This window comes from Wickerhamiella sorbophila (genome assembly GCF_002251995.1).
Source record: "Wickerhamiella sorbophila strain DS02 chromosome Unknown contig1, whole genome shotgun sequence".
Taxonomy (NCBI): domain Eukaryota; kingdom Fungi; phylum Ascomycota; class Dipodascomycetes; order Dipodascales; family Trichomonascaceae; genus Wickerhamiella; species Wickerhamiella sorbophila.
In genome coordinates, this window is record NW_020193984.1 from 1,218,454 (window position 1) to 1,243,013 (window position 24,560).

The 24,560-nt window shown below is 48.5% G+C and overlaps 16 protein-coding genes across 16 annotated transcripts; 10 read left to right on the top strand and 6 right to left on the bottom strand.

Annotated features, from left to right (window-relative positions):
* Positions 1–4: 4 nt before the first annotated feature.
* Positions 5–346, bottom strand: B9G98_00722 (hypothetical protein; the record flags this gene model as incomplete). The annotated part of the gene is made up of 1 exon (XM_024807280.1): positions 5–346. The coding sequence occupies one exon, from the start codon at positions 344–346 to the stop codon at positions 5–7; it is 342 nt and encodes a 113-aa protein (XP_024663048.1).
* A 62-nt stretch (positions 347–408) lies between these two features.
* On the bottom strand, positions 409–1,101 carry B9G98_00723 (Ubiquinone biosynthesis protein coq9, mitochondrial; the record flags this gene model as incomplete). The annotated part of the gene is made up of 1 exon (XM_024807281.1): positions 409–1,101. The coding sequence occupies one exon, from the start codon at positions 1,099–1,101 to the stop codon at positions 409–411; it is 693 nt and encodes a 230-aa protein (XP_024663049.1).
* Positions 1,102–1,420: 319 nt separating this feature from the next.
* B9G98_00724 (Uncharacterized protein C3H7.13) lies at positions 1,421–2,632 on the top strand (the record flags this gene model as incomplete). Its single annotated transcript, XM_024807282.1, has 1 exon — positions 1,421–2,632. One exon carries the CDS (start codon positions 1,421–1,423, stop codon positions 2,630–2,632), a length of 1,212 nt encoding a protein of 403 aa, XP_024663050.1.
* A 172-nt stretch (positions 2,633–2,804) lies between these two features.
* Positions 2,805–8,246, bottom strand: B9G98_00725 (1,3-beta-glucan synthase component FKS1; the record flags this gene model as incomplete). Its single annotated transcript, XM_024807283.1, has 2 exons — positions 2,805–6,491; positions 6,615–8,246. The coding sequence occupies 2 exons, from the start codon at positions 8,244–8,246 to the stop codon at positions 2,805–2,807; spliced, it is 5,319 nt and encodes a 1,772-aa protein (XP_024663051.1).
* A 178-nt stretch (positions 8,247–8,424) lies between these two features.
* Positions 8,425–9,650, top strand: B9G98_00726 (Ubiquinone biosynthesis protein coq4, mitochondrial; the record flags this gene model as incomplete). Its single annotated transcript, XM_024807284.1, has 2 exons — positions 8,425–9,130; positions 9,202–9,650. The coding sequence occupies 2 exons, from the start codon at positions 8,425–8,427 to the stop codon at positions 9,648–9,650; spliced, it is 1,155 nt and encodes a 384-aa protein (XP_024663052.1).
* A 1,093-nt stretch (positions 9,651–10,743) lies between these two features.
* Positions 10,744–11,356, top strand: B9G98_00727 (hypothetical protein; the record flags this gene model as incomplete). Its single annotated transcript, XM_024807285.1, has 2 exons — positions 10,744–10,968; positions 11,303–11,356. 2 exons carry the CDS (start codon positions 10,744–10,746, stop codon positions 11,354–11,356), a joined length of 279 nt encoding a protein of 92 aa, XP_024663053.1.
* Positions 11,357–12,106: 750 nt separating this feature from the next.
* B9G98_00728 (hypothetical protein) lies at positions 12,107–13,903 on the top strand (the record flags this gene model as incomplete). Its single annotated transcript, XM_024807286.1, has 1 exon — positions 12,107–13,903. One exon carries the CDS (start codon positions 12,107–12,109, stop codon positions 13,901–13,903), a length of 1,797 nt encoding a protein of 598 aa, XP_024663054.1.
* A 1-nt stretch (position 13,904) lies between these two features.
* B9G98_00729 (Prefoldin subunit 6) lies at positions 13,905–14,285 on the bottom strand (the record flags this gene model as incomplete). The annotated part of the gene is made up of 1 exon (XM_024807287.1): positions 13,905–14,285. One exon carries the CDS (start codon positions 14,283–14,285, stop codon positions 13,905–13,907), a length of 381 nt encoding a protein of 126 aa, XP_024663055.1.
* Positions 14,286–14,339: 54 nt separating this feature from the next.
* B9G98_00730 (hypothetical protein) lies at positions 14,340–15,062 on the top strand (the record flags this gene model as incomplete). Its single annotated transcript, XM_024807288.1, has 1 exon — positions 14,340–15,062. The coding sequence occupies one exon, from the start codon at positions 14,340–14,342 to the stop codon at positions 15,060–15,062; it is 723 nt and encodes a 240-aa protein (XP_024663056.1).
* Positions 15,063–15,105: 43 nt separating this feature from the next.
* On the bottom strand, positions 15,106–16,608 carry B9G98_00731 (Nucleolar protein 56; the record flags this gene model as incomplete). Its single annotated transcript, XM_024807289.1, has 1 exon — positions 15,106–16,608. The coding sequence occupies one exon, from the start codon at positions 16,606–16,608 to the stop codon at positions 15,106–15,108; it is 1,503 nt and encodes a 500-aa protein (XP_024663057.1).
* Positions 16,609–16,734: 126 nt separating this feature from the next.
* Positions 16,735–17,847, top strand: B9G98_00732 (Methionine aminopeptidase 1; the record flags this gene model as incomplete). The annotated part of the gene is made up of 1 exon (XM_024807290.1): positions 16,735–17,847. One exon carries the CDS (start codon positions 16,735–16,737, stop codon positions 17,845–17,847), a length of 1,113 nt encoding a protein of 370 aa, XP_024663058.1.
* A 391-nt stretch (positions 17,848–18,238) lies between these two features.
* On the top strand, positions 18,239–18,661 carry B9G98_00733 (hypothetical protein; the record flags this gene model as incomplete). The annotated part of the gene is made up of 1 exon (XM_024807291.1): positions 18,239–18,661. The coding sequence occupies one exon, from the start codon at positions 18,239–18,241 to the stop codon at positions 18,659–18,661; it is 423 nt and encodes a 140-aa protein (XP_024663059.1).
* A 57-nt stretch (positions 18,662–18,718) lies between these two features.
* B9G98_00734 (T-complex protein 1 subunit zeta) lies at positions 18,719–20,296 on the top strand (the record flags this gene model as incomplete). Its single annotated transcript, XM_024807292.1, has 1 exon — positions 18,719–20,296. One exon carries the CDS (start codon positions 18,719–18,721, stop codon positions 20,294–20,296), a length of 1,578 nt encoding a protein of 525 aa, XP_024663060.1.
* A 57-nt stretch (positions 20,297–20,353) lies between these two features.
* Positions 20,354–20,839, bottom strand: B9G98_00735 (E3 ubiquitin ligase complex SCF subunit sconC; the record flags this gene model as incomplete). Its single annotated transcript, XM_024807293.1, has 1 exon — positions 20,354–20,839. One exon carries the CDS (start codon positions 20,837–20,839, stop codon positions 20,354–20,356), a length of 486 nt encoding a protein of 161 aa, XP_024663061.1.
* Positions 20,840–20,966: 127 nt separating this feature from the next.
* Positions 20,967–22,805, top strand: B9G98_00736 (Protein sly1; the record flags this gene model as incomplete). Its single annotated transcript, XM_024807294.1, has 1 exon — positions 20,967–22,805. The coding sequence occupies one exon, from the start codon at positions 20,967–20,969 to the stop codon at positions 22,803–22,805; it is 1,839 nt and encodes a 612-aa protein (XP_024663062.1).
* A 55-nt stretch (positions 22,806–22,860) lies between these two features.
* On the top strand, positions 22,861–24,543 carry B9G98_00737 (Putative gamma-glutamyltransferase YwrD; the record flags this gene model as incomplete). Its single annotated transcript, XM_024807295.1, has 1 exon — positions 22,861–24,543. The coding sequence occupies one exon, from the start codon at positions 22,861–22,863 to the stop codon at positions 24,541–24,543; it is 1,683 nt and encodes a 560-aa protein (XP_024663063.1).
* Between the last annotated feature and the right edge of the window lie 17 nt (positions 24,544–24,560).

The window sequence follows — 24,560 nt, forward strand, 5'->3', positions numbered from 1 at the left end:
TTATTTATATTTTAGACAACTCCTCTTTGAGTTGGCGAATGCGCTCAGATTGCCAACGGCGAACGGGCCCGCCGACCGGTTGGTGCTTTGCTTGCAGATCGCTGGTTCGTTTTGCTAGATCTTCGTTTATAGAGCTTTGATCGTACTGCAGGCTCGCAAGGGCGCGCTCGACCATATCCTCGGCGCTGTCGCCCTCTACCCTTGTCTTCACGGGGAAAATCTTGGCGTGAAAATCCCCGGACGCCACTTTGACAACCCGGTCGATGTCGCACGTCACCGCGCCCAGGCTCTCAACTATGGCATCTAACGTCTCACTGCACTGCTTCAAGCATTGTGGTTGTGTCATATCTACGTTGCGAAATTACTTTCTCTGTTGTCATAAAAGTCATCACTGTGGAATCTTTACATTTAACGAGTCAAACTTTTAGCCACATTGAAGGCAGCGATAGCATTAAACTTGAACCATTCGCTGACGCTCTCTTCGGCGGCCTCGAACCGCGACCATGCATTGAGCTGGCGGTCGCAGAAACTGAGTGTGTGCTTGAAATTAGGCGAGTTATCCCGGGTCATGAAGGACTCGCTCGCTGCATAGATCATCGCTAACGAGCCTCGGCGGGTGTACCAGGTTGCGTCGTGACCCTTGTCTCCAGCCAGAAACCAGATCTCATCGACGAGATTATGCAGCTGCTCCAGCGAGTACGGAAGGTACTTGGGAGACATGAGCATTGAGACAGCCTCGCCTAGGTAAGGCCCCAGTTCGGCGTTTGCCAAAAGGCGGGCGTGCACCAGTTCACGAACACAGCCATCGGGAGTAGAGCTCTTCAGCTGAACGGAGGCAAGCTTCGCTGTCTGCTTCTGCAAATAAAATTGGAGCAGGTCGAACTTGCCATTAGGGAAAATGCTAGCTGCCTGATCGCTCAAGCCCAGACTGCGAGTTGCAGGAGCCAAATCCCAGCCGTGCTCGGGCAGCAGCTGCAAACCGCGCTCAAGAATTTGCCGGGGCAAATCAACTTCGGACTTGCTGGTATGAGCAGTAGCGTAGCTTCTGAGCGACGCTTGAACTGTTCGTACGGTGAAAAACCTCGGACTGGCTCGAATCATTTTTCGCAACAACGTGACTTTTAGGTAAGGCGGGAGGTTCGTTTGATTTGTTCCTCAAAAAAAACTGCAATTTGCATCCGTTGCATCCAATTGTGTCCTGGTGTGCGGGGAATAAACCCCTCAGTCAATTCCCTCGACTGAAACAAACCTCCCGAATTTCCTGGACCCGCTCCCTGTACAGCCAAACGTTATTTCCTGTCCCCTAAAAAGCTCGATTACTCATCCAAACTTGTAAGCATTTGTTTTGTGTCAGCTTCTTGCCTCGCGTGTACACATATTTCCTTAGCGTCACCCAGCCGGCATTTGTCTGAATTGAACAATGAGCCTAGAGGCTCCGCTTTTGCATACAAAGCCAAACAAGCAGCTAGAATCCAATGGGGTTGCTGGACTGACGGGCGCCCTGGGATCGACCTTCCGAACTAAGCAGTTTCGTCGACCCCAGTACGCAGTGGTTCTAATTCTCGCTCCTGTGAATGAGTCGTTCGAAAAAAAGAGCCTGGTAGTGCCGTTTTATCCGGAAGTCTTGAAATTAGGCCGCCAGACGAATATAAAGACAATGGCTAGTCCTGAGAATGGCTTTTTCGACTCCAGAGTTTTATCTCGCCAGCACGCAGAGCTCTGGGCTGATAGAGCCACCGGGAAAGTTTGGCTCAAAGACTGCAAGAGTTCAAATGGTACCTACCTTAACAAACAACGTCTCAGCGGAGAAAACACGGAGAGCGACCCCTTCGAATTGAAAAAGAATGACCTCCTGGATCTCGGAATAGATATTGCATGTGACGATAAATCTTCGGTTGTCTACAAAAAGATTTCTGCTCGAGTAGAACGCGTATCCATGATGCCGCTACACGTTACGCCTACCACCACCTCAGCGGGCACAAAAGCCAACGCCACGTCCGCGCTCCCTTCAAGTTTTGGTTCCTCCTCCGCAGCAAACGGCGAAGCGGCTGGGCTTAATGGATCGTCTGGACCGGCACTGCCTCAACGCCCATCAATATCAAGATCTCCATCTTTGGCAACCCTTAAAGCCTCTGAAGCCGACAACGAATACGCAAACTCCATCTTTGGGGCACCGAACGCTTCGCTCGAAACTATAGCTTTATTACACGCCCGGAACACAGTGGGTGGAATGGTAGTCAAACCAGATATCGTTGCCAGTGTCGAGTTTGAATTGGCTACCAAACGGCTGGTATCCGAAATAAACGCCGCCAAGGTCGACACGGCAAAGATCAGCTCGGTCAAATCGCTGCTCAAGGATATTCAGTCTCATCAGGCGGCAGAAAATCCCGAAGTAGCCAGCTTGAAAGAGCAGGTAAAGAAGTTGAGATACGAAAATGCTACGCTGCAGGCAGCTCTAGTCCGATTCAAAACTCAGCACCCTCCCCAAGCCCACGTTCGATCCCGAAAACCCAAAGAAAAACTCTTCAAGCCATCGGATGTTAATAATTTTGTCCTGCTTATTGTTACAACTATTCTCATGGTGCTCACAGGGTTTTCGGTTATGATATTTTTCAATCCACCCACGGGCTGAGCCCAACAGAACCAACGGCACCGTCTTCCACTCCAGTTTTTTTCTTTTTTTTTTTTTTGTTCAGGTCCACCCCTTCTGTCCTACCACTCAAGCCGTTGCATCTATGGCTTTGAATCGTCACCCAAACTGCGTTTTAATTTATTTTCACTGCTATACTTCTATCATATAAAATCTAGGCTACAATTCCAGGAATGAAATCAACATATTTAACGAGGTCACTGAAATTCGGTGTTACAATCGGTGCCACAATTAAACCCACAAGCAAAGAAATCGTGGTCAAAAAGAGGAGAAAGTATCTTTGGGCACTCAGCCGCTGTTGCCTCGCCTTTTGGAAAGGGACTGGGAACTCACCATCTAGATTGAGCCACAACAGCAGCAGGGAATGGATTTTGTTGATGTAAGGAATAAGCAGCAGAGGCACTTGGGCGGCGAGAATAGCATGGCACAGTAGGTAATCTGTAACAAACTGTGTTGACTCAATAGTCTTTGTCAACCACTCGTTGAAAAACACAGGGATAACTTGAATTCCAAGATGCATGGAGTGCCAGCCTCCTGTCCACCATGGGGTACTTGTTTCTTCTCGAGGCCGCTGCCTGCTGAGTACACAGGTGACCAAGAAAGAGTTGATAAGACTTTGTATTGAAAGTATAACCAAATAGCCGAGCAAGACGTTTGGAACTGATCCTCTTTCAAGTAAATATAAGAGGGCCAAAAATGCAGCTAGCACAAATACGCCAAGGATTCTCAGAGTAGTGGCTATAACTCCTGCAACAAACAGTAGCTTTGATTTACTCTTCCGCAAACATATGTTCGCAAATAATGAGACCAAGTGGCCCAGCAGAAGTGTGACAAGGTTCACAAAGTACGGTCCGCATGCGCAAATAGCGATCCTCAAAATGGGATTGTTGCGAGGATTTCGTTGGAACTTGCTTGATCTTTGTGAGCCGACATACACATACGGCATGAGCACTATCATGAGTGACATGATATCAGGGACTAACCGACAAAACAGAACTTTAGCCAGCTTCGGACGATTTGGGTGTGCCGCGTCGTTTCCTGAGGTGTTTCTGTAACCAGTCAATTTGCCGGTATTGGTCCGCACATATGCCTGCCAAGAATCGTTACTATCAATACGTGAAAACCACTTGATGAGTCTTCCGTAGTCCATGAAAAAGCAGAGCCTTGAAAATTGGTGAGGGTTAAACAATACTGGGGAGAATAACAATGCGACCACCGTGACCCAAAACCATAGAAGGGATGGGTGCCAGAAAACAATCGTAGCATACAGCAGGATCAGGAATGATTTGAGGCCGAAATACAAGGCTGAGGGGGCGTAACCAGCATAAAGGACATGGAAAGGTGAGCGTGATGTAGCAAAACCTCGACCAGTCGCAATATACTTGGCTCCACCTAAATTCATATCTTGGATGAAGGACGTGGCATATATTCGGCAAACGAAAATCTCAAACAGCATCGACATTGAGAGAAAGTGGTTACCGATGCGACTGATTGAACGCAAGAATCCCTTTTCGGCAAGCTCCTGGACGAATAGAGGCAGCAAAGTAATAAAAAATACAAGGAAAATTGATACAACACAGCGGTTGACCCAGTGTAAGATAGGCAGAAGGTTTTGGCAATGATCATAATAAAATTCCACCACAGCCGGCATTTTACTAGGGTCGCAGAGAGTTGATGTATACCGAAGTGAAGCCAGTATTAACAAGCATGTCAAGAACAGTTTCAATGAGAAGATGATAAGCACGTTGTTGATGTGGAATCCAGGATGAGCGTAGTAGAACGATATGAACCGGTCAATAGGCAATTGAGTTCCCAAGTAAAAGTACTCACGACTCAGCATCTGTTCCCCCATTCCTGCCCCAATTTTAGAGGTGAAATTGAGGATAGATACAAATCCAAGATCTCGACCCTTGCCACATTGAATGTATTCACTGTGCTTGATTCTGCCACCCCTAGTAAGTGCCATCATACCTGCGTAAATATCCTCGTTGAGATGAAGACCCTTTTGAGCTTTTGAAACACCACCTCTCGTTGTCATGAATACAGCGTTCAGAAAGTCGGGATGACCGTAGTGCAACTTGCTTCCAATTTTAGCCAACGTTCGAGCCGACAAAGTTCCAAATGTTTGTTCTTTACCCGCCGCTACGTCACCCAAGACTCCGATGTTCTCGCTAAAAATATATTCACGTGCCCCCACTATGGCCACTGGTGGAGGAACAAGATCATCTTTGACATATGGATTACTAGGAAGTTCTCTCTCGTCGAACTCCATCAGGACGTTTCTGATCTTAATGCACTCTTCCAAATAATGATCTTGGTTGCTATCAATAAGTTGAATATACTCTCCTCGATAATAAATCAAAGAGTGATTTTGATTATCAGATTTTCCGTCCCCCAGAATTGGATTTCCAGAGATTCTAACTCTGAGTCTTGGTTCTTGATAAGTTCCATTTTCAACACAAGTACTATCGAGAAGCGTTGAGTAAAATGTAGATTCTTCTCCATTTGACCCTTTGATCTCCTCAACATAAACAAGACTCAAATTAGGGAATTGTTGCAATAGAGCAATGACATCGTTGCGCTCTTGCTCGCTGAATGAATCAAAGCGCTGCATAGAAATCAAAAGCCTAAACTTCCTTTGAATCAGACTGTCAATCAAATGTATGATATCTTTCTTGGGCATATAGGCATTCCTAACAGCGTCGTTTTCCGAAAAACACAAAACCTTGATTGCAGTTGCATACTTCATAAAGCCATTGATAGTGCGGTAGAGTGTTTGGGTGTGAGAGGAGCCCCACATTCTCACTCTGTTCGTTTCAACTGGCAGAGATGTGACAAACCCCAACTTTTTGAAAGGAATGTCGAACTTCTCACTCTCAAGGTCGCTACCGATAAGGGTAAAAGGAATATCCGATGGCACCGATTCCTCCGACTCGGATTTCGCAGTTTTATTTGAAACAATATGTTCTCGATACTGAGTAGCCAGCCCGCGGGATTTTTTCACAAAACAGTCCCACTCTGTGGGGTGCAGTCTTTGGAGGTACTCTAATATAGTGACAGTGGAACTTTCATTATCTTGGCGAATAGTTTCTCGCAAAGTTAGGAAAATTTTCTCACTATAATGAGGAACAAGAACGGTGAACGAGGGCATTTCTTGAACTGATATGGGCTCAGGGATTGGTGTGGCCAAAGACTGGGCAAAGAACGAAATACGGCGATGAGCCTCGCAGGTAGCCTTGAAAATCGAGGCTTCTAGACTACGATCTTCTTCGCTGGTGAAGAATGCTGGCTCCACGACAGTACTATCTCCTCCACCAACATGGGCCCGGTGGAGAGTGTACATCAGCTTTCTTGCCTGCTCGGAAGTGAGAAGACTCTCGTCGTACATGCTTTCAATTATAGAGTTCCAAAGCATCTTCAAAGCTTGATCACTTGTAGTTGTGAGTATTTTGGACTTGATTCGTTGCGGAAGTCTAGAGTAGATATTTCTCCACGGAGTCCAGACCGATGCGCCGCCATAGAAGGATATGACGATTGAAACGAGGGTGTTGATGATAACATACCAAAGATAAGTATCCAGCAAAAACAAGACCATATCAGTGATGATTATGCACGTGAGAAGTATGATCGGTATGGTGCGACATAAAATTGACCCAAGTGCTAGGTCTCCTACGCACTTATCAGTGACATTCAGCAAGCTGAGCTCTAGGATGGGATCCTTAAGTGACAATGTCAAAAAGAAATAAGACTCTGTCATTTTGGCTGCAAACACCAAGATTGACACCATCCAAGATATGCTTTGATCGTTTTTGGTCAATTCCTGGAAATCAGAGGTGAACAGCTTATTGGGAAGAAACCGTCTTTTTGTTGCCTTGAATCGAGCTCCTAGCAAAGAGCCAAGCGGTGTGATGCCAAAATATAGCGTATAAAAAAATGCAAGGGCTAACTGAAATGATGAGAGTACCGTGGCCAATGTATGAGGAGAGTCCCATGGTGTAAAGAATAGCGTAAAACCCGATGGTGCAACGATGATCACAAGCATGGCAGTTGTCACCAGCAAGCGTGGAAGCACAGGTTCAGAGCCAGCAAAACTTCTCGGGACAAACCACAGCTCAAGAAGTAGGGCAGTAATAGTAAGTAGCGGCCCAATAGCACCTCCTAGAGATACTATTGAGAGCCGTATGTGATTTTGTGGTTCACTCTCGTGTCGCCCATAATTGGGAGTATAAAGTGGGGCAGAATTGAATGATGTATAGTACCAGAATACACTACCATGGATGATCCAGATGCGAGAGAAGTTCAAGACGAGATGCAACCAAGTACGAACCTCCTTGTAAGTTTTTTGGAAAGAAGACGCCCAATCCACATTTTGCAAAGCGAGGAATCGTTCGCCTCGAGGCAAATTCAATAACAGATTTTCACCTGACTTGATTTTTTCTAAACTCTTTCTATACCAAAAGAGTTGATTCATATCATCATACCCAATGATGTGCTGATGATCGGCTTCACGCTTCTTGTGTTTTCCGTCTACGCAATCAAAATTTTGACTTCGGTAGCATTTGTACAAGGGTGTGATAACATTTTCAAGATAAAAGTACTCTGGTAGCTCCTCCTTGGCAACTGGATAGTAATCGCGCGCACACTTATAGATGAAGGCTAAACATTCGGGCATATACCGCACTTGGTTAGCCTCACCCCAGCACATGAGATAGATAATCAAATCCAACATACGGTCTTCATCTGAGAGATCCTGCATCCTTTGAATCCAGTTCAGCTCAGACTGATCTAATGTTAGCTCTTCGTCCGTATATGATATGGTGCTTGAGGCTAGCCCTTCCGATGTTACACTTGTGGGAGACACGGCACCATCTTTTTTCTCGTCATTTATATCGACTTTGCGAAAGTTGTACTTGTTGGTCAAAGTCTGGACATCAGAGTCTACATCTGACCTTAAGACTACAAACTCGCGTCGCTTAGAGCCCTTGCTCGTGGGAGAGTCAGCCCCGTTGGCACTGGGGTACAACTCGACATGATCCAATAGATCCATTTGAGAGCCCAAGATCCATTTCCTGTAGTTTGAGTTAGGTCCACCGATATAATCTGCGTGTAACGATCTGAGGGCAACGTCTGGGTCACTTCGCGATGCACGGCTATCGAGCTGGCTCATCAGAAGTTCGAATATGTTAATTTCAGAATGAAACTGAAAACCGAACACTTCTCGAACTTGATCAAACATACAGGCGATCTGCTTCACTTCAATGGGCGTGACTTCGGGCTTTTGACACACATGGGGCCGATCAGAACCTTTCAGAACACTAGAAGGAGTTTCAACCGCGCATAGCGAGTCATCTCTGCGCTCACGCTTATTCCATGCTGGAAAGCTGTTCTCGTTCCAATGCACGCCAAACGTGAGCTTTGAAACAATAGGATTTCCGTCCGCATTGACCCGCGCGCTCGATGTGAACACCCCAGGAGTGATTGCTGGTGTAACGGGCGTGCCCTCAGTGTTCCAATGGGTTGACTCAAAGTCGTCTGTTCCAGACTCCAGTGCACTATCCTCCTCATCAACTGTTTTTGAGCTTTCGCTATCCGACATCTCGTGAACAGGCTAACACAAGATTCGTTTGTTGTCGTTTTTAAATAGCACAACAACAACACACGACTGTTCTAGTCAACTGGTCTATTATGTTACACTACTCATCATGAGAAGGGGACTCTACAATTGTTGCCTCGAAGGCATATTTTCCCATGATCTGATGATTTCCGTTTACCTAATGAGCATCAGCCGGTATCCGCGACATGTTCCACTGAACGCTTTCCAACGGGCCTTTTTGTTTGCTAGTTCTGGCATTGCCGCATTGATCAATCCTCGCCGCCATGATCTGGTTGCCACGTTTGGAGAAATGACAATGCAGCCCTTTTTCGCTGAGCGGCTCCGGAAGGAAATGCTCAGCGACAAAGTGGGCCGGCAGCTGCTGAGGGAACGACCAAGAATCACATCAAAATCACTAGATATCGACTATCTGAGACAACTTCCCGCCAACACAGTGGGCAGACAGTATGTGGAATGGCTGGATCGCGAGCATGTCTCTCCAGATACTCGGCTAGATGTGCGGTTCCTGGATGACCCTGAATGCGCGTATGTGATGCAGAGATACCGCGAATGCCACGACTTTTATCACTCAATTACAAAGCTGCCGGTATTTATGGAAGGTGAGATTGCTGTCAAGGCGTTTGAGTTTGCTAACCTCGGTATCCCCATGACCGGGCTTGCGGCTTTTTCGGAGCCCTTCAAGCTAAAGAAGCAGGCGGCAAGAGACCGTATGTGGAGCATCTACATCCCTTGGGGTCTTGCCAATGGTGCCTTCTCTAAACCTCTCATCAACGTATACTGGGAGGAGCAGTTGGAGCGCGATGCAGACGAGCTTCGCTCTGAACTGGGCATTGCTTTGCCGCCTGATCTGCGGACCCTTCGCAAACGTCACCGCAACAAAATAAATAAAAAATAATTTATCTAATTAATTGGGCACAGCCTAGAAATACACTGAAAGCGCCGTTGGATCAACCACATGGCTTTGTCATGATGGAGGGGCAGCAGAAACGCCTACGGGCGGCTTGTTCAGAGGCCAAAGACCTGGCGTACGCTCCCTACTCGAAATTTAGGGTTGGAGCCGCGGTTCTGTATGGCGATAATACGATTGTGAAAGGCGCGAATGTTGAGAACGCCAGTTTTGGTGCGGGGCTATGTGCAGAACGGAGTGCGTTGGTGACAGCTCGAATGGAAGGCAAGGACTGCCAAATCAAGGCTATTGCCGTGACTACGGACACAGAAGAACTAGTTAGTCCTTGCGGTATTTGCCGTCAATTCATTAGAGAATTTTCAGAGCCCGAACTTCCCATCTATATGTTTACAAACAGCGGCGACCTTACTGTCCGAACCCTGGGCGAGCTGCTTCCGCTGAGTTTTGGTCCGGATAATCTGTTGAGTCGAGGGGGTTGAGGGCCGTGACAGCTCAAGTTCTAGCGTATGTGTTAGTTAATTATTCTGTAAACATTGATCTCGGCTATTTAGAGTAGTACAGCTAAAACTACGCGTGCATGCGGCTGAAAACACTTTATGATTAACGAAAAAGACACATGAAGCGCGCGGGCCAGTGACCGCATAGGTATCAAGCGGGCTAACGGTGGGAGTCATACGGGGGCCTCCTACGAAGCAGGGAACGCTTTTAGAGACAGACAGATGCGTTTTGAGGCCTTCAAATACTGCCGGAGATAGCTATGGCGAAAATAATCCGGAAAAGAAGTCTTTTTTTTCGCCAAGAAACCTGCATCCCAGAATACGTGCAGAGAATACAGTCACGAATTCGTGTGCGGCATATAAGCTGATCATCAGCTCGCTGCAGGATGCACAACACCACTTCTACTGCGGATAGTTGACACACCTAAAGTTCACGGTCCAATGATAACCGATCTCGATGCGCCAGGAACTTTTCCCCTGTAGATAGTAATTGAAAACAATAATTTAGAGAATTATTTTGGCTACAGCGTAGGCCGGGTAGACAGCACTTGTGCGGGACAAGGCATGGGATGAGAAAAGCGGGCGGGGAACCAACTTAGAGTGGGCATAATTTGTTCCGCCCACCTTAGGCAAGGTTGACGAGAAAATGGTGGGGTCTAGTGGTTGTACAGCCACGAAAAACAGAGTAAGCTGTTCCTGAAGCGAGTGGCCAATATCATAATTAACTTTGTACATTTCTGACGGAAAAAAACGTGGTTGCGCCGGGTTGATTCTAGGTTTCACGACTGGCTCAATGTGCGGCTACAGATCCATGCAGGGCGAAAAACCTACTACATATGTGCTGCCGAATTCAGGAGGACGATAAAAGCCAGTGGTTTGCCGACCACGAAACTCAACATCGTCCCAGTCACTTATTTTTCACTCGATAAATATCTTTCCGACTGCCACTGAACTTCAAAGAGCCGTGAAGATGTCGTCGCCCGGATCACCAGACTTGGCAGGAACGGAGAGATGGGGCGAGTCGGTACTAAAGTCCTCACGCCAACCCACTAGCGCTAAACTCATAGAGTACAGCATGCCTTCCTGCTTTTCAAGCGACAGTGTATTAACAGGTGATAATTCTACTGAAAACACAGAATACAATCGATGTGTTGATGATGACTACCTAGTAAAACAGTATAAACCGCCCGCTCGACAACCTTCGGGACGGAACCTGCCTGCAGCGACCGAGTCACGTGATGACGTAACATCCGCTGCTGACCACCTGCCGCGTGATTATAGGCTAAGAGGCCGAACGATGGTAAGAGTAGCACCGTCTGCACTGAGAAAGCGCCCTCAATACAGAGACTGCCCCAGGCGAAGACCTGGCATAAGTCCTAAATCCTATTGATAGATTTTGCATAAAGGCTACATAGCAAGCCAAGAAATTCATTTGTGTTGTTAAAATTTCCGGCTTTTCCCAGATTCCCTCGGGCCAGTTCGTTTCAAAAAAAATAAACGAGCGGGGCCCAAATATTGCGCCGAAGCTTGAATGTCAGTCGGTTCAAGTACGTCGTTCTACACGTAAAATTAACCTTCAGATATGAATTTCAATATAATCGGTGGCATTTTAGTTCAACGGTGTTTCGAGATAGACTCCATCTGCGGCATTTTCTGAAGCGGGGACTAGCATGCTTGAACATGAATGAAACAAATAGAGTTCGTGGGTGGAAGGTCCCAAGAGGGTTTCAAGATAAACTTTTTAAATAACCAGGGCCTCCGAAAAAACCCGCATCTGCTAATATGCGGCGGATAGCAGCCAATGGGTCGAGTGGCCAATTGAGATAAATAGAACTCAAGTCTTTAGCGAGGCTGCGAACAGGTCCCGTTTCGGGGTACAGTTGATATCTGCATTGGTCGTACTTGCATACTGCAGAGTCAAATCGGCAGATCGTATCTGGAGCTTCTCCCACCGGCCAAGACAGGTTTTTAGGGTGCGAACCCAAAACAAAAGAAAGCAACTAAATTTTGAGAATAGCAGTAACCAATTTCATTATTTTGGTATTTTATTTCACAGAGTATAAGACTAAGAGCTGTCAAGTCTAATGCAGATCCACCGAAACCTCTACCGTATACAGCCTGCATCATGCTACCTCCCCTATTGAGACATGCCGGTCGGCGGTTCCATGAAGATTGGGGCTGAGTATGATAGTTCCAAAACGCTGGTTTTGGAAGAATGAAAAATGAGTTGTAATTATTCGTCGCATTCTGAACTTGTGTAGAAAAAGTTTGGACCTCAGCTTTTGCCCAAGCCCCTCAATAATCCGCAGCGGCCGGATCATCCACCTCAGGTGGGTGCAGATCCATGCACGTGGGCTCATGCAGCTAAATTAGGTACTGACGAGACTCTTTTAAGGACGGTATTTCCTAGTGAATTTCTGAGAGAAAATCAAGTTTAAATGGAATACACTATGGCCCCAGAGCGGGAGTACCTTAGTGATACTGCACACTTGATCATCTCTGATCCCGGACAATTCTCTACGCCAAAACAGCGCTCGCCAGCCTTTGACATCGCTTCACACAGCCAGTTCTTCAGCACCCCACAGTGGGATGAGAAACATAGTGCGTGCAATGTGAACTTTGCTGGCCTGCCTCTTCTACCTCCCCCTCAGATATCCCCCAAAGACTCTTATCCTGTTGAAAAGTTCAGACCCTCGGACGTATCAATGAGCTACCAATACTCCCCACCCATTACTCCTATTGAACAGCTTATCCCTGAAGACTTGAGCATGCCTCCCACTGCCCCTATCCCGTTCGACTTGTACGGAGGATCCAGCACTTTATTCTCCTCAAGCAGTCAGACGACACTACAAATCAGCGGCGTCAATGTGACGTTAAAAGCATACTACAGTGATGTTGTACGCTCGCTCAGTAACACTAAGCCAATAATCGACTGCCGTTTGGAGTTGAAAGTGCCAAACTTTGTATTTGACGATAGACTGGATCGGGTCTCTGGCAATGAGGTGAGATACTCTAGCGTTGCAGTGGTCTGTGACGAGCTAGTTAATGCAACACTTGTTGGAAACAACATAATTCTATGGCAGAATGATAGTGTTGTCCGCACAATTAGCACGACTCGCGATATCAGCTCCCTGTTCCATGACGAGACCTCCAAGACAATACACTTTCAATTTGTTGACGGTCAGAAATTCGACCTGAAACTGCTCCATCGCGACGACATGAACTCCTGGTTGCAGTGTCTGCTCAACCCCTTTGTGCGTATACGCACAGGAAATAATACCTTATTTACTGCCCCTGCTAATTCATCTCAAGATTTGCTCTCGCCGTTCAGCATATCATATACCCCGCGGAAACAGCTGAATCTTGTGCTAATTCTACCTCATCCTGAGCTTTTGGGGGTTCCTATCGGTGCCCTGGAGGGCATGGTGTCCACTGCCTTGGGCAACATGGGCCTGTTCGATCGCCTCGCCGTATCATTCTATGGATTTGCCGAAGAGATCACCACCGGTTTCCACAGGTATGGCTCGGCAATCTGGCAAAACGGTACCTGGCTCAAAAATCTACTTTACGATGCCAAAGACCGAAACATTCTTCCGAGCAAACAAAGCAGTGTTTGGAATGCATCACAAATGGTCAACAGTGACAAAGTTTCGTCAAACGCCGAAGACAGTGTCTACGCCATTGCCCTTGTGAGCACCGGACATGACAATACCAGTACACCAGAATCAATGCAGCTACCGTGCAAAATTGTTGGGTCGTTTTACAGCATCTCAGTCAACGGAACTGCAGCAAGCTCTATTGAGCATCTGGCCATGCGGTCGAACGGAGGATTCACCGACGCCAAAACTTTTGAAGACGCCAAAGACGTGCTGGCTGACTTTGTACAGTCAGAGCGCTGCTGCGTGGATACTAATGTGGGAATTGGGATCAAACTGAACGGAAATGCCACGATCCGTTCGCTGTCCTTGCGGCGCGGCAACTACGACGAGTTCGATGTTGACCAAGTGAAACAGCCCATGGGAAGTAGGGCTCTATGTCCTATTGGCCACATTCGGGAAAACGAAACATACTGCTTAGATCTGCAAATTGAGGCAGATCCTAATACAATTGGCGGAGCCGTCGCATCTTTTGAAGCATTTTTGAAGCGAGGGTGGTCTCCCAACCCTGAAAATCAGAGTGCACCTGTTCAAATACAAACGTTTGTAGAGGCCATGCCTTTCTATAGAACCAACTAATTTATGATGATGCCGCCTGCTGTTGTTGCTGCATTTGCTGTTGTAGTTCCTGTGCTTTGAGCTGGAGCTCCGCCTGCTTTTCTTGGAGGCTTGTTTGTAAGGTTTTGATGCGGTCTTCAACCGAAGCGATCTGCTTTTGAATGAAGTCCATGCGTTTGGAAACATTTGAGTCGGCCTCAGCTTTGTCTTGGGGCACTAACACGGGGCCAATCATCTTGAAAATCTTGGCCTCGTCGTCGAGCTGGTCGAACTCGAGTTTGACGATCTTCGATTCCTGCAGTTGGGTTTCCAGTCTTTGGCGTTCGCCCACGGTTTGTTGCAAGTCCTGCTTTTGCTTGTTCAGCTCGTTCGCGAGCTCCTGAAGCGCAGGTGGAAGAGACATGTCCTAAGAGTGCACGAGTAGTCTGAAAGCCTCTCCAGCTGACAGATCACTCAAATGCTATTCAAGGATTTGACAGAGCTGCCGCCACCGCGGTATGCGATGGACGATGATGAGGAGGAGATCCCAATGGTAGAGACCGAGTACGAATTGACGTTGGAAGGCGGAGTGGGCTCGCTAAACACGCTGATTGTGGTTGCGCCCCAGGTAATTGGATTGAGAAGTGAGCTAACGCGAACGCTGCTGGCGTCGGTGATTTTGACAATAACGCAAACGACAGCACAACATTATGCACAGGATTTTGATGAACAGGAAGTAGACTTTGAATTGAGCAGAAACAGCCGCACCATCAAAGCATCTATTCACAGCGGTCCCGGCAACTCTGCTCTACTGGCATTGCCCATACTAGGCGCGGCAGAGGCGGCTTTCTTCGCCAAAAGTTTGATGAGCAAACTCACCACCGAGCAAATCATTGTTGCGGCTCCTGGCACAGTGTTTGATGGGGTGCCAGTGTGCTGCGTGGGCACAAGCTCTGCCCAAATGCCCGCCGGTGTTCCTGCAGCAGTTCCGCCAGTGATCATACAAGGGGCCGCGGCGGCATTTTTGTCACAGGCACAGCAGCGCGGGATGCCCGCAGTAGGTTATATTGTTAGCAGCGACGGGCCCATGAATCACGAGGCCATTCTTCCCTCCCATTACGATGCATTACGACAGGCTCTTCACGGTAGTTTAGACATTGATCCCCAAGCAGGACCTGAGGTATCTACATTGTACGTTTAATATAAAACAAAGCGGCTGAAAATTATATAAAAAAAAAGATAGCTTATTTCTTGCTCTTCTTCTTTTTGGGAGTCTCTTCGCCGTCCTCGGATGAGCGCTTTTTCTCCTTCTTTTCTTTCTTTTCTTTCTTGTCCTTCTTGTCCTTCTTGTCTTTCTTTTCCTTCTTCTTTTCCTTCTTTTCCTTCTCCTCTTCCTCGCTGAGCTCCTCGTCAATCATCTCGACATCCTCATCTTGGTCGATTTGGACCTTGACGCGGCTCAGAGCATCGTTCATGGCGTCAACGTTCTTGATAGGGGGCTTGCCCGTCTCAAAGAACTGCAGGCGCTCCTCCATCTGCTGCTTGAGCACTTGGCCAAACACATTAGTAGGCTCGTTGGCGAACGAGTCAATACGCGATGCAATAGAGCACTTGTTGGCGAGGAATCTTGAGATCCGGCCCTTGTTTTTGGCACCCGCCTTGCTGATGAAAGACGAGTGGTAGATGAGACCATATTTGGGGGTATTGCCCTTGGTCTTGAGGGCACGGAAAAGAGCCTTCTCGGCGCCGAGAATCTGGACAGTAGAGGCAGGGTACTTGGACAAGTTGATGAGAGAACCGGCATGGGAGATGAGGCGGGCACCAACCATTTCACCAATGAGCTCGGACAAGTTAGGAGCAACAGTGTGCATCTTGTCGGTGAGATAGGCGTAGAGTTGAGCACGGAACTCGGTAATCTCGACGACGCGCTCAGCAAGCTCAACAACACACTCCATGTCGGTCTCGCTAAGATCGGAACCCATGGAGATCTTGGCAGCAGCAATGACGTTCTCGGCCACAGCCTCGTCATCATTAACAAGTGCAGCAATGTCGTGCTTCTTGTCATCGTCAAGAGTGGATTTGTTGCGGATCAGGCACACCAAGGCAGCAAAATCGTGGTTGTCGGGAACAATGCTCTTGAGCTCAGGGAAGTGCCAGCCGTACCACTCCTTAATACGCATAGCATAAATATTAATATCCTTGTCAAGCTGATCAAGCAAAGCAATAGCCTGGATGATATGGTTGTCGTTCTTGGTCACGCTGAACTTGACTTTCGAACGAGAATAGGCATGGCCCAGACCAAGCTGAGCACGCTCCAAATCGCCGTCTTCAAGGCCCTTGAGAAGCTTGTCGCCAAACAACCGAATACCGCGGATCAGATCCTGGATACCCTCGTTGGAAACAGTGTCAACATAGGGGAAAGAGTCCTTGATGCTCTGACCCAGGTTTTTGTCTGAGATACCAAGAGAAACTTTGGACTTTTTGGAGGCCTTGGGCAAGTTGAGCTCAAGAAAAGACTTGAGGTACTCATTCACAATACCCTCAGAGATATCGTTGGCATTCTCAAGCGCCTGGGCGGCCCCTTTGAAAGGAGTGAACGAAACAAGCTCGACCATCTTACCGAACTTGCCAAGATCCGTCGCGGCATCCTGCACCTCCTTCAGGCGCGAGCCAATATCTTCCGGCTTGATACCAACTTTGAAAAGCGCATAGCCCGTGGCCTCTTCAAACAAGACGTAGTCGGCCATTCGAGGAAGAATTGAAAATTTCTGATTACGAGATTTTCGATCTTTTTAGAGGGCGCACTCCCAAAAATTTTTTTTTTCGCCTGCTCCCTGTTTAACCCTTGCCCGGGGCTCTCTGCGTTTATCATCATGAAATGCAGCGGGGCTGATTGTGCGAACGAAGCAGGCTCACTCAAATGTCCTGTTTGCTTGAAGCACGGGATCGAGAGCGCCTATTGTAGTCAGACATGTTTCAAACGCAACTGGGCGCTCCATAAGGCCACACACCCTTCTGAGGATGGCGAAACGTATGATCCGTTCCCCAAACAGGCTTACACTGGAGAGATCAGAGCGGTGTATCCGCTAGCACCTCGTCCCGAAATCAAGGAAAGCATTGCCAAACCGGATTATGCCGACACAGGGTTCCCCAAAAGTGAGGTGGAGGAGCAACGGTCGCATATCCGGGTTCTTGACGCCGATACTATTGCCAAGATGCGGGCGGTGTCTGCACTGGCCAGAGAGATCACTGATATCGGTGGCCGGGCCGTAAAACCTGGCGTGACTACCGAAGAAATTGACCGCATCGTCCATGCGGCGTGTATGGAACGTGGTTGCTATCCATCGCCTCTGAATTATTATAACTTCCCCCGCAGCTGCTGTACATCCGTCAATGAGGTGATTTGCCATGGCATCCCCGATAAGCGTCCGCTGGAGGATGGCGATATTATCAACTTGGATATTACGGTTTATAAAGACGGTGTTCACTCCGATATGAATCACACATACTATGTTGGAGACAAGGCACGAGCGAACCCAGACGCAATCCGGTTGATCGAGGGCACCCGGCAAGCCCTTGATGCTGCGATTGCTCTCGTCAAGCCGGGTGCGCTGTTCAGGTCGTTTGGAGACGAGATTGAAAAGGTCGCTAAAAAATTCGGCCTGTCGGTGGTGAGATCCTACACTGGCCACGGCATTCACGAGCTATTCCACGCTGCCCCCAACATCCCGCACTACGCCAACAACAAAGCGGCCGGCATTTGCAAACCAGGAATGTGCTTCACTATTGAGCCTATGTTAAATCTCGGAACCTATCGCGACAAGTCGTGGCCCGATAACTGGACGGCGGTGACTGCCGACGGCAAGTGGTCTGCTCAATTCGAGCACACGCTTCTTGTTACCGAAGACGGTTGCGAAGTTCTCACTGCCAGAAACAAGCGCTCTCCCGGAGGTCCTCTCCCAGTCCCTAAAAAGCTGCTTGCCTAGGGGACGTGTGTAAATATATAAAAAATGAACATCGCGTCAGCAGGTCGCAACATGCCAACCACCAAGAGCCTACGCTATAACGATTCGGAGGCAATAAAGCAGCTAGACTACTTTGCCGACAACCGGAATTTGGCAGCCATTATGAAAAACGGCTTTCCGAACGGTGAGCAGACGCTGCGAATAAGCCTGACCGACGAGGTTGACCAGCAACCCCAGGCGCCCCGCCCGCATCGCATTTTGGAAAAGCTAAAGTGGCACAAAAAGAAATAAAAGCTACCGTTTGAGTCGCAGCACTAAATCGTGGCCAAAGCCCCACCCGGTACTCGGTCTAGCGAAAAAAACCCTAATCTGCACCTTGTTTAAACCCAGCTGATCTGGGGCAACACCTCCCATGACTCTACGGTCGCATTTAGCAACATCGTCCAAGACCCGAAGAGGGTACCACAAGCGGAGAAGCATTAATGGGGCGCAATTGACGTCGTCCTTTAATACCATGGCCAGGGCGACTCCAGAAAGCTCCACCTCCTCCGATAACATAGACAGCGACGCCACAGTGGCTACAGAAGAGGCCGGTATCACTATGGAAGATGTACCACCGCCCAGCAGGCGTTTTAGCTCGCTCCGCAGAAGCAACAGCCAGCGCCGGTCGTCGTTCTTGGGGCTAAGCATGCGCAAAGAGCGCACCATGCACCACGAAACAGGAGAGTACGATAGCAATGGCGAGCCCACATACATTGTCCGCGTGTCCGAAGCTCAGGGATTCAAATGGAACCCCCTGTTGACCGACGTTTTTGACGAGTTAGATTTCGAGTAGATACCCCCTTTCCTTTTTAATTTATTATCATACCCTCTTCGAATTTCTCCCTTAGTCATGAGTCTCCAGTTGGTGAATCCAAAGGCTGAATCGCTGCGGCGCAACCAGGCGCTGGCAGTAAACATTAATGCTGCTCAGGGGCTTCAGGCGGTTGTTGCGTCCAACTTGGGTCCAAAGGGTACCGTGAAGATGCTTGTGGACGGTGCAGGCAACATCAAGCTCACTAAGGATGGCAAGGTTTTACTGTCTGAGATGCAGATCCAGAATCCCACGGCCATTATGATTGCCAGAGTCGCTTCTGCTCAAGACGAGATCACTGGCGATGGTACTACCTCGGTTGTGCTTTATGTCGGCAGCATCCTTCGGGAGGCCAACCGTTTCATTGGCGAGGGTGTCCATCCTCGAGTGATTACTGACGGTATTGAGGTTGCTCGCCAGGCCACTCTACAATTTTTGGAAGGTTTCAAGACACCTGTTGAAATCGACCACGAGCTCTTGCTCCAGGTGACGCGCACGTCTATTGCTACAAAGTTGCGTCCGCTTCTTACCGAGCACCTGGTGCCTATCATTACCGATGCAGTGATGACGGTTTGGGATCCCGAGCATCGTCTGGATTTGCACATGGTCGAGATCCAGAAGATGCAGCAACAGTCTGCTTTGGAAACTCGTCTCGTCAAAGGCCTCGTATTGGATCATGGCCCCCGCCACCCCGACATGCCTCGCCATGTTGAAAACGCTCATCTTTTGATTCTCAACGTCTCGCTCGAGTACGAGAAAACCGAGGTCAACAGCAGCTTCTACTACTCGTCTGCAGAGCAGAGAGATAAGCTTGTGGCCAGCGAGCGCAAGTTTGTTGATGCTAAGCTGCAAAAGATCGTCGAGCTCAAGCAAGCCGTCTGCAAGGAAGGCGAGTCGTTCGTGATCATCAACCAGAAAGGTATCGACCCCATGTCACTGGATGTTCTTGCTCGCCACGGGATCATGGCGTTGCGTCGTGCTAAGCGTCGTAATATGGAGCGTTTGCAGCTCATTACCGATGGTATCGCGCAGAACTCGGTTGACGATTTACGTCCTGAGATTCTTGGTTGGGCTGGTCTTGTTTACGAGCAAATCATTGGTGAGGAAAAGTACACATTTGTCGAGAATGTCAAAAACCCCAAGTCGGCAACTATTCTCATCAAGGGACCCAACCAGTACACCATCACCCAGATCCAGGACGCTGTTAGAGACGGACTGAGAGCAGTAGCAAACACTATTGGCGACAAGCACTTGGTCCCGGGCGCAGGCGCTTTCCAAATTGCCGCACATGACTATCTCGTCAAGAATCATGCCAAGAGCAAGAACCGGGCCGGTGTTTTGGTCTTTGCAGAGGCTCTGCTGTCCATCCCCAAGACCTTGGCCGCCAACGCAGGCCTAGATGTGCTCGAAGCCCTCAGCGAGGCCCAGGACGAATACGCCAATGGCCACGTTGTAGGCATTGATCTGGCGACCGGCGAGCCCATGGATCCCACTGTAGAGGGTATCTGGGACTCCTACCGAGTGGTACGCAACTCCGTGTCGTCGTGTGTTGGAATTGCCACTAATTTGTTACTGTGCGACGAGCTGCTCAAGGCAGGTCGGTCGTCGCTTAAATAGTCGCTATAGCAAGGAAACAAAAGGCAAAGTTATCTCTAGTGAGCAATATATATAGATTCAGCGGTCCTGGGCCCACTCGTGTTCACGGCGGATCTGGGCCTCTTCTTCAGGAGTAAAGTCATTTTCAATATTGAAGGTCTTGCGGATCTCCTCGGGCGATTTGTTTTTGATCATATTGGCCACGGTGCGGCACCCGACCTCCAGGAGGGGGCGAATGTCCAGGTAGTTTGCGGTAAGAATGATCTCAAAGAGCATTTCTTGGTCTACCTGCAGAAACTTCTGGTCCCACTGAGAGATTTCGGTAGCCTTGGCCCGGGCAATTCCCTCGTCGCTGCTCACATACGCTGGATCGTTTTTGTGGTGCTCACAATACTCGATAACTTTCTTGAGAACATTCGCTTGGACATTGGGCACGGGCACATCAGTGACATCGTCTCCAATATCTTCCATCATGTTCTTGAGAAGCATCGACTTCTCTGCGACTTCTATATCAACCTCATAAGTCACATTGTCCGCAGATGTCAATCTCACTTTTCGCGACATGGTTGCAGAATGCCACAACTCGGCTGAGTAACCGGTGGCCAACACCCCCCTCATCAGACAGGGCGACATCTAGCACCAACTGTCAGCAAAAACGCATCAACCTCGTTGACATCCGCAAAACTCCAGAATGAGTGTCACACAGTCGTTAACGTTGCGGGACAAGCAATCGAAGGCTCTGGAATTGCTCCTGAACTTTAATGGCTCTGACAATTCCACAGGCCCTATTTGGAAGGTGCTGGTTTTCGATAGTGTTGGCCGCGACATTATCTCGAGTGTCTTGCGCGTCAACGACCTGTTTCGGAACGGTGTTACGCTGTATATGCTAGCCGCGAGCGAGAGGCATGCGCTCTCTGATGTACCGGCGATTTATTTTGTTGAACCCACAGAAGAGAATATCGCGCAAATAGGCAAGGACGTCGTTCGCGGTCTTTATCAAAGCTGGAGTATCAATTTCACAAGCCCGCTCAGTCGCAGCCAACTTGAAGACTTGGCATCAAAGACCTTGCACAGCTCGGCAAAAATCAATCAAGTTTACGACCAGTATCTTCAGTTCTGTATGCTCGAGTCTGACATTTTCAGTTTGGAACTGCCCAACGTGTATCGCGATTTTGCAAACCCAAGAGCGACTGATGATGATATTAATAGCTTGGTAGCAAAGATCGTCAACGATCTTTTCTGTGTCGTAATGACTTACAATGCCGTGCCGATTATCCGGGCTTCGCGTGGAAACGCAGCAGAGTCAATTGCTCAAATGCTGGACGAGAAAATTAGAAGCTATCTGGGTAATCCCCGGTCGGCTGCATTACGCGATTCAACGGCTAGCAGACCGGTTCTGCTTATTGTTGACCGTAATATCGACTTGGTGTCTATGTTTACCCACTCGTGGACCTATCAGTCTCTTATCAACGACGCCTGCGAGTTCCAGCGTAACCGTATTACTATCAAAGGTGAAGATGGCAAACGCACAGCATACGACCTGGATCCCACGGACTTTTTCTGGGGCGAAAACAAAACTTTACCGTTCCCTGATGTCGCAAATAATATTGATGCGGCACTGAACAAATACAAGGCGGATACTCAACGATTGACTGGTGGTGCCGATATCAGCGAAATCGAGCCGTCTGCTGCTCACTTAAAATCTGCAATGGACGAGCTTCCGGAACTGACACAACGTAAACAGGTCATTGACATGCATATGAACATTAGCACCGTTCTTCTTAAGGCCATCACAGACCGGGGTCTTGCTCAACTTTTCGACGCTGAGGAGACTGCCGCGGGCTCCTCAAAGCAAGAGATTTTGGAACTCATTCAAAACAAAGAATTCTTGAACGCAGAAGATAAACTTCGTCTCTACATGGTGTACTTTATTGTGTCCAACAACTTGTCGCCTGCCGATCAGCAAGAGTTGGAAGCAGCGTTGACCGAACAGGGCTGTGATCTCGCTGCGCTAGCTCATGTCAAACGCAGCAAAGAACTGTCTAAAATGTCGTTGCTGGCCGGCAGTGCCAATACGGCAGAGTCGCACCAGGGCGACTTGTTGAAGCGGGTTGGCGGCATGACATCTAAATTGACGGAAAAACTCAACCAGGGCTCGCTCTCCGGCTCGTTTGGTGGTATTATTTCCGGTATCAAGAACTTCTTGCCGGCCAATAAAGATCTCCCTCTCACAAAGATTGTGCAGAGTATTTTGGATTCCACAGCATCATCTTCTGTTTCTTCAGTGACAGATGACTACCTTTGCTTCGATCCGAAGGAGTCTCGAGGCTCACGCTCAAGACCCCCCAAGCGTGGCAGCCATGACGAGGCTATTGTTTTCACGGTTGGTGGTGGTAATTATTACGAGTACGCCAATGTCCAAAACTGGGCCGCTAAAGTTGGAACTAAAAAAATCACCTACGGGTCTACATCATTAGTGGCACCAACAAAGTTTGTTCAAGAATGTGCTGAATTAGGTCGAATGGTGTAAGAGTATCTAAGTTAAAAGGGACCCCTCCGCAGATGATGTAAACGCTCCCCGCATTATGACTGACTATCACTTCAATTCGCGCCGTTCGGTAGTTCATTCGACAAAAGGTATCTGTGCTGCTACTCAACCCGTTGCTGCAGCTGCTGGTGTCAAAATTCTAGAACAAGGCGGCAATGCTGCTATGGCTGCCGTCGCCATGGCCGCGGCAATGGGAGTTGCCGAGCCTATGATGACTGGTATCGGTGGTGATGTGTTTTGTTTATACTATGATGCCAAAACTCAATCGGTTTCTGGCTTCAATGGTTCGGGCAAATCTGCTAAAGATATTGTAGCCGACGATTTGAAGGACTTGAACTCAAAGCACCTCCCGGCAACTTCCCCACTAAGCGTCAACGTTCCGGGGGCTCCCGCAGGTTGGTGTGATATTGTTGAGAAATGGGGTAACGACAAACTCAATTTGACTCAAATCCTTCAGCCTGCTATTGATATTGCCAGAAATGGATTTGGTGTTGCCGAAATCTGCGCTCAGCTTTGGAAAGACTCCGAGCCGAAACTGCAAAGCAGTGCGAATGGCCACGAACTTTTGGTAGACGGGAAACGCGCGCCTACTGAAGGAGAATTGTTTGTAAATGAGAACCTTGCCAAAGTTTACGAGGCAGTTGGCAAACATGGCAAGAAGGGCTACTATGACGGCCCAATTGCCGATGCTATCGTTGAGGCTGTTCAGTCTTTGGGTGGTAAACTCAGCCATGAAGATTTGAAAATTCATGAAAGTTTGATCTTGGAACCCATCACTATGCCAATTGACGACGAGGTCACTCTACACGAATTACCACCCAACAACCATGGGTTGGTGGCTTTGTTGGCAATGGGAATCATTCACGAACTTGCCGAAGAGAAGAAGATTGACCTTAAATCCATGAAACATAACTCTGCCGAGTATATTCATTTGCTCACTGAAGCGTTGAAGTTCGCTTTCAAGGATGCCGACCATTATATTGGTGATCCCCATGAAATCGATTTCAACGTCAACGATCTTCTGGGTAAGAAATTCTTGCAGTCGCGTGCTAAACTTTTTAGTGCCTCCAGCGTCAACAAAAACTATGAGCATGGTGTGATCAACCCGGCCAATTCCTCTGACACGTCCTATTTCACCGTCGCCGATTCCGAGGGTAACGCTTGCTCGATTATTGCGAGCGTTTATCATGGATTCGGATCTGGCATTGTGCCCAAGGGCTGTGGGTTTGCCCTTCATAACCGTGGCTGCAACTTTAATCTCAAGCCCGGCACTCGTAATACTTTGGCAGGAGGAAAACGCCCCTACCACACTATTATTCCGGCCATGTTAACCAAAGGTAAGGAGCTGTATGCTGCCTATGGTGTTATGGGAGGGTTCATGCAGCCTCAGGGTCACGTTCAGGTCGCTCTCAACATGCGTCTGTTCGGCATGAACCCTCAGCAGGCATTGGATGCCCCTCGCATTTGCTTGGGCCCCTATCCCGACAAGCCAGAGATCCCCACCACCGATGAGGTTCTCGTGAACTTGGAAGTGGGTATTGACGCAAAGGTTGTTGCCGACCTAGAGGCTATGGGCCACAAAGTTCGCGTGCTCGAGGGTGCCGACAGAGCTCTCTTTGGCCGCGGGCAAGTGATCCAGCAGTCCAAGCAAAACGGAAAAATTGTGTATCATGCTGGCAGTGATCTGCGCGGTGACGGTGCTGCGATTCCGCAGGTTTAAAAAATAGCAAATTATAT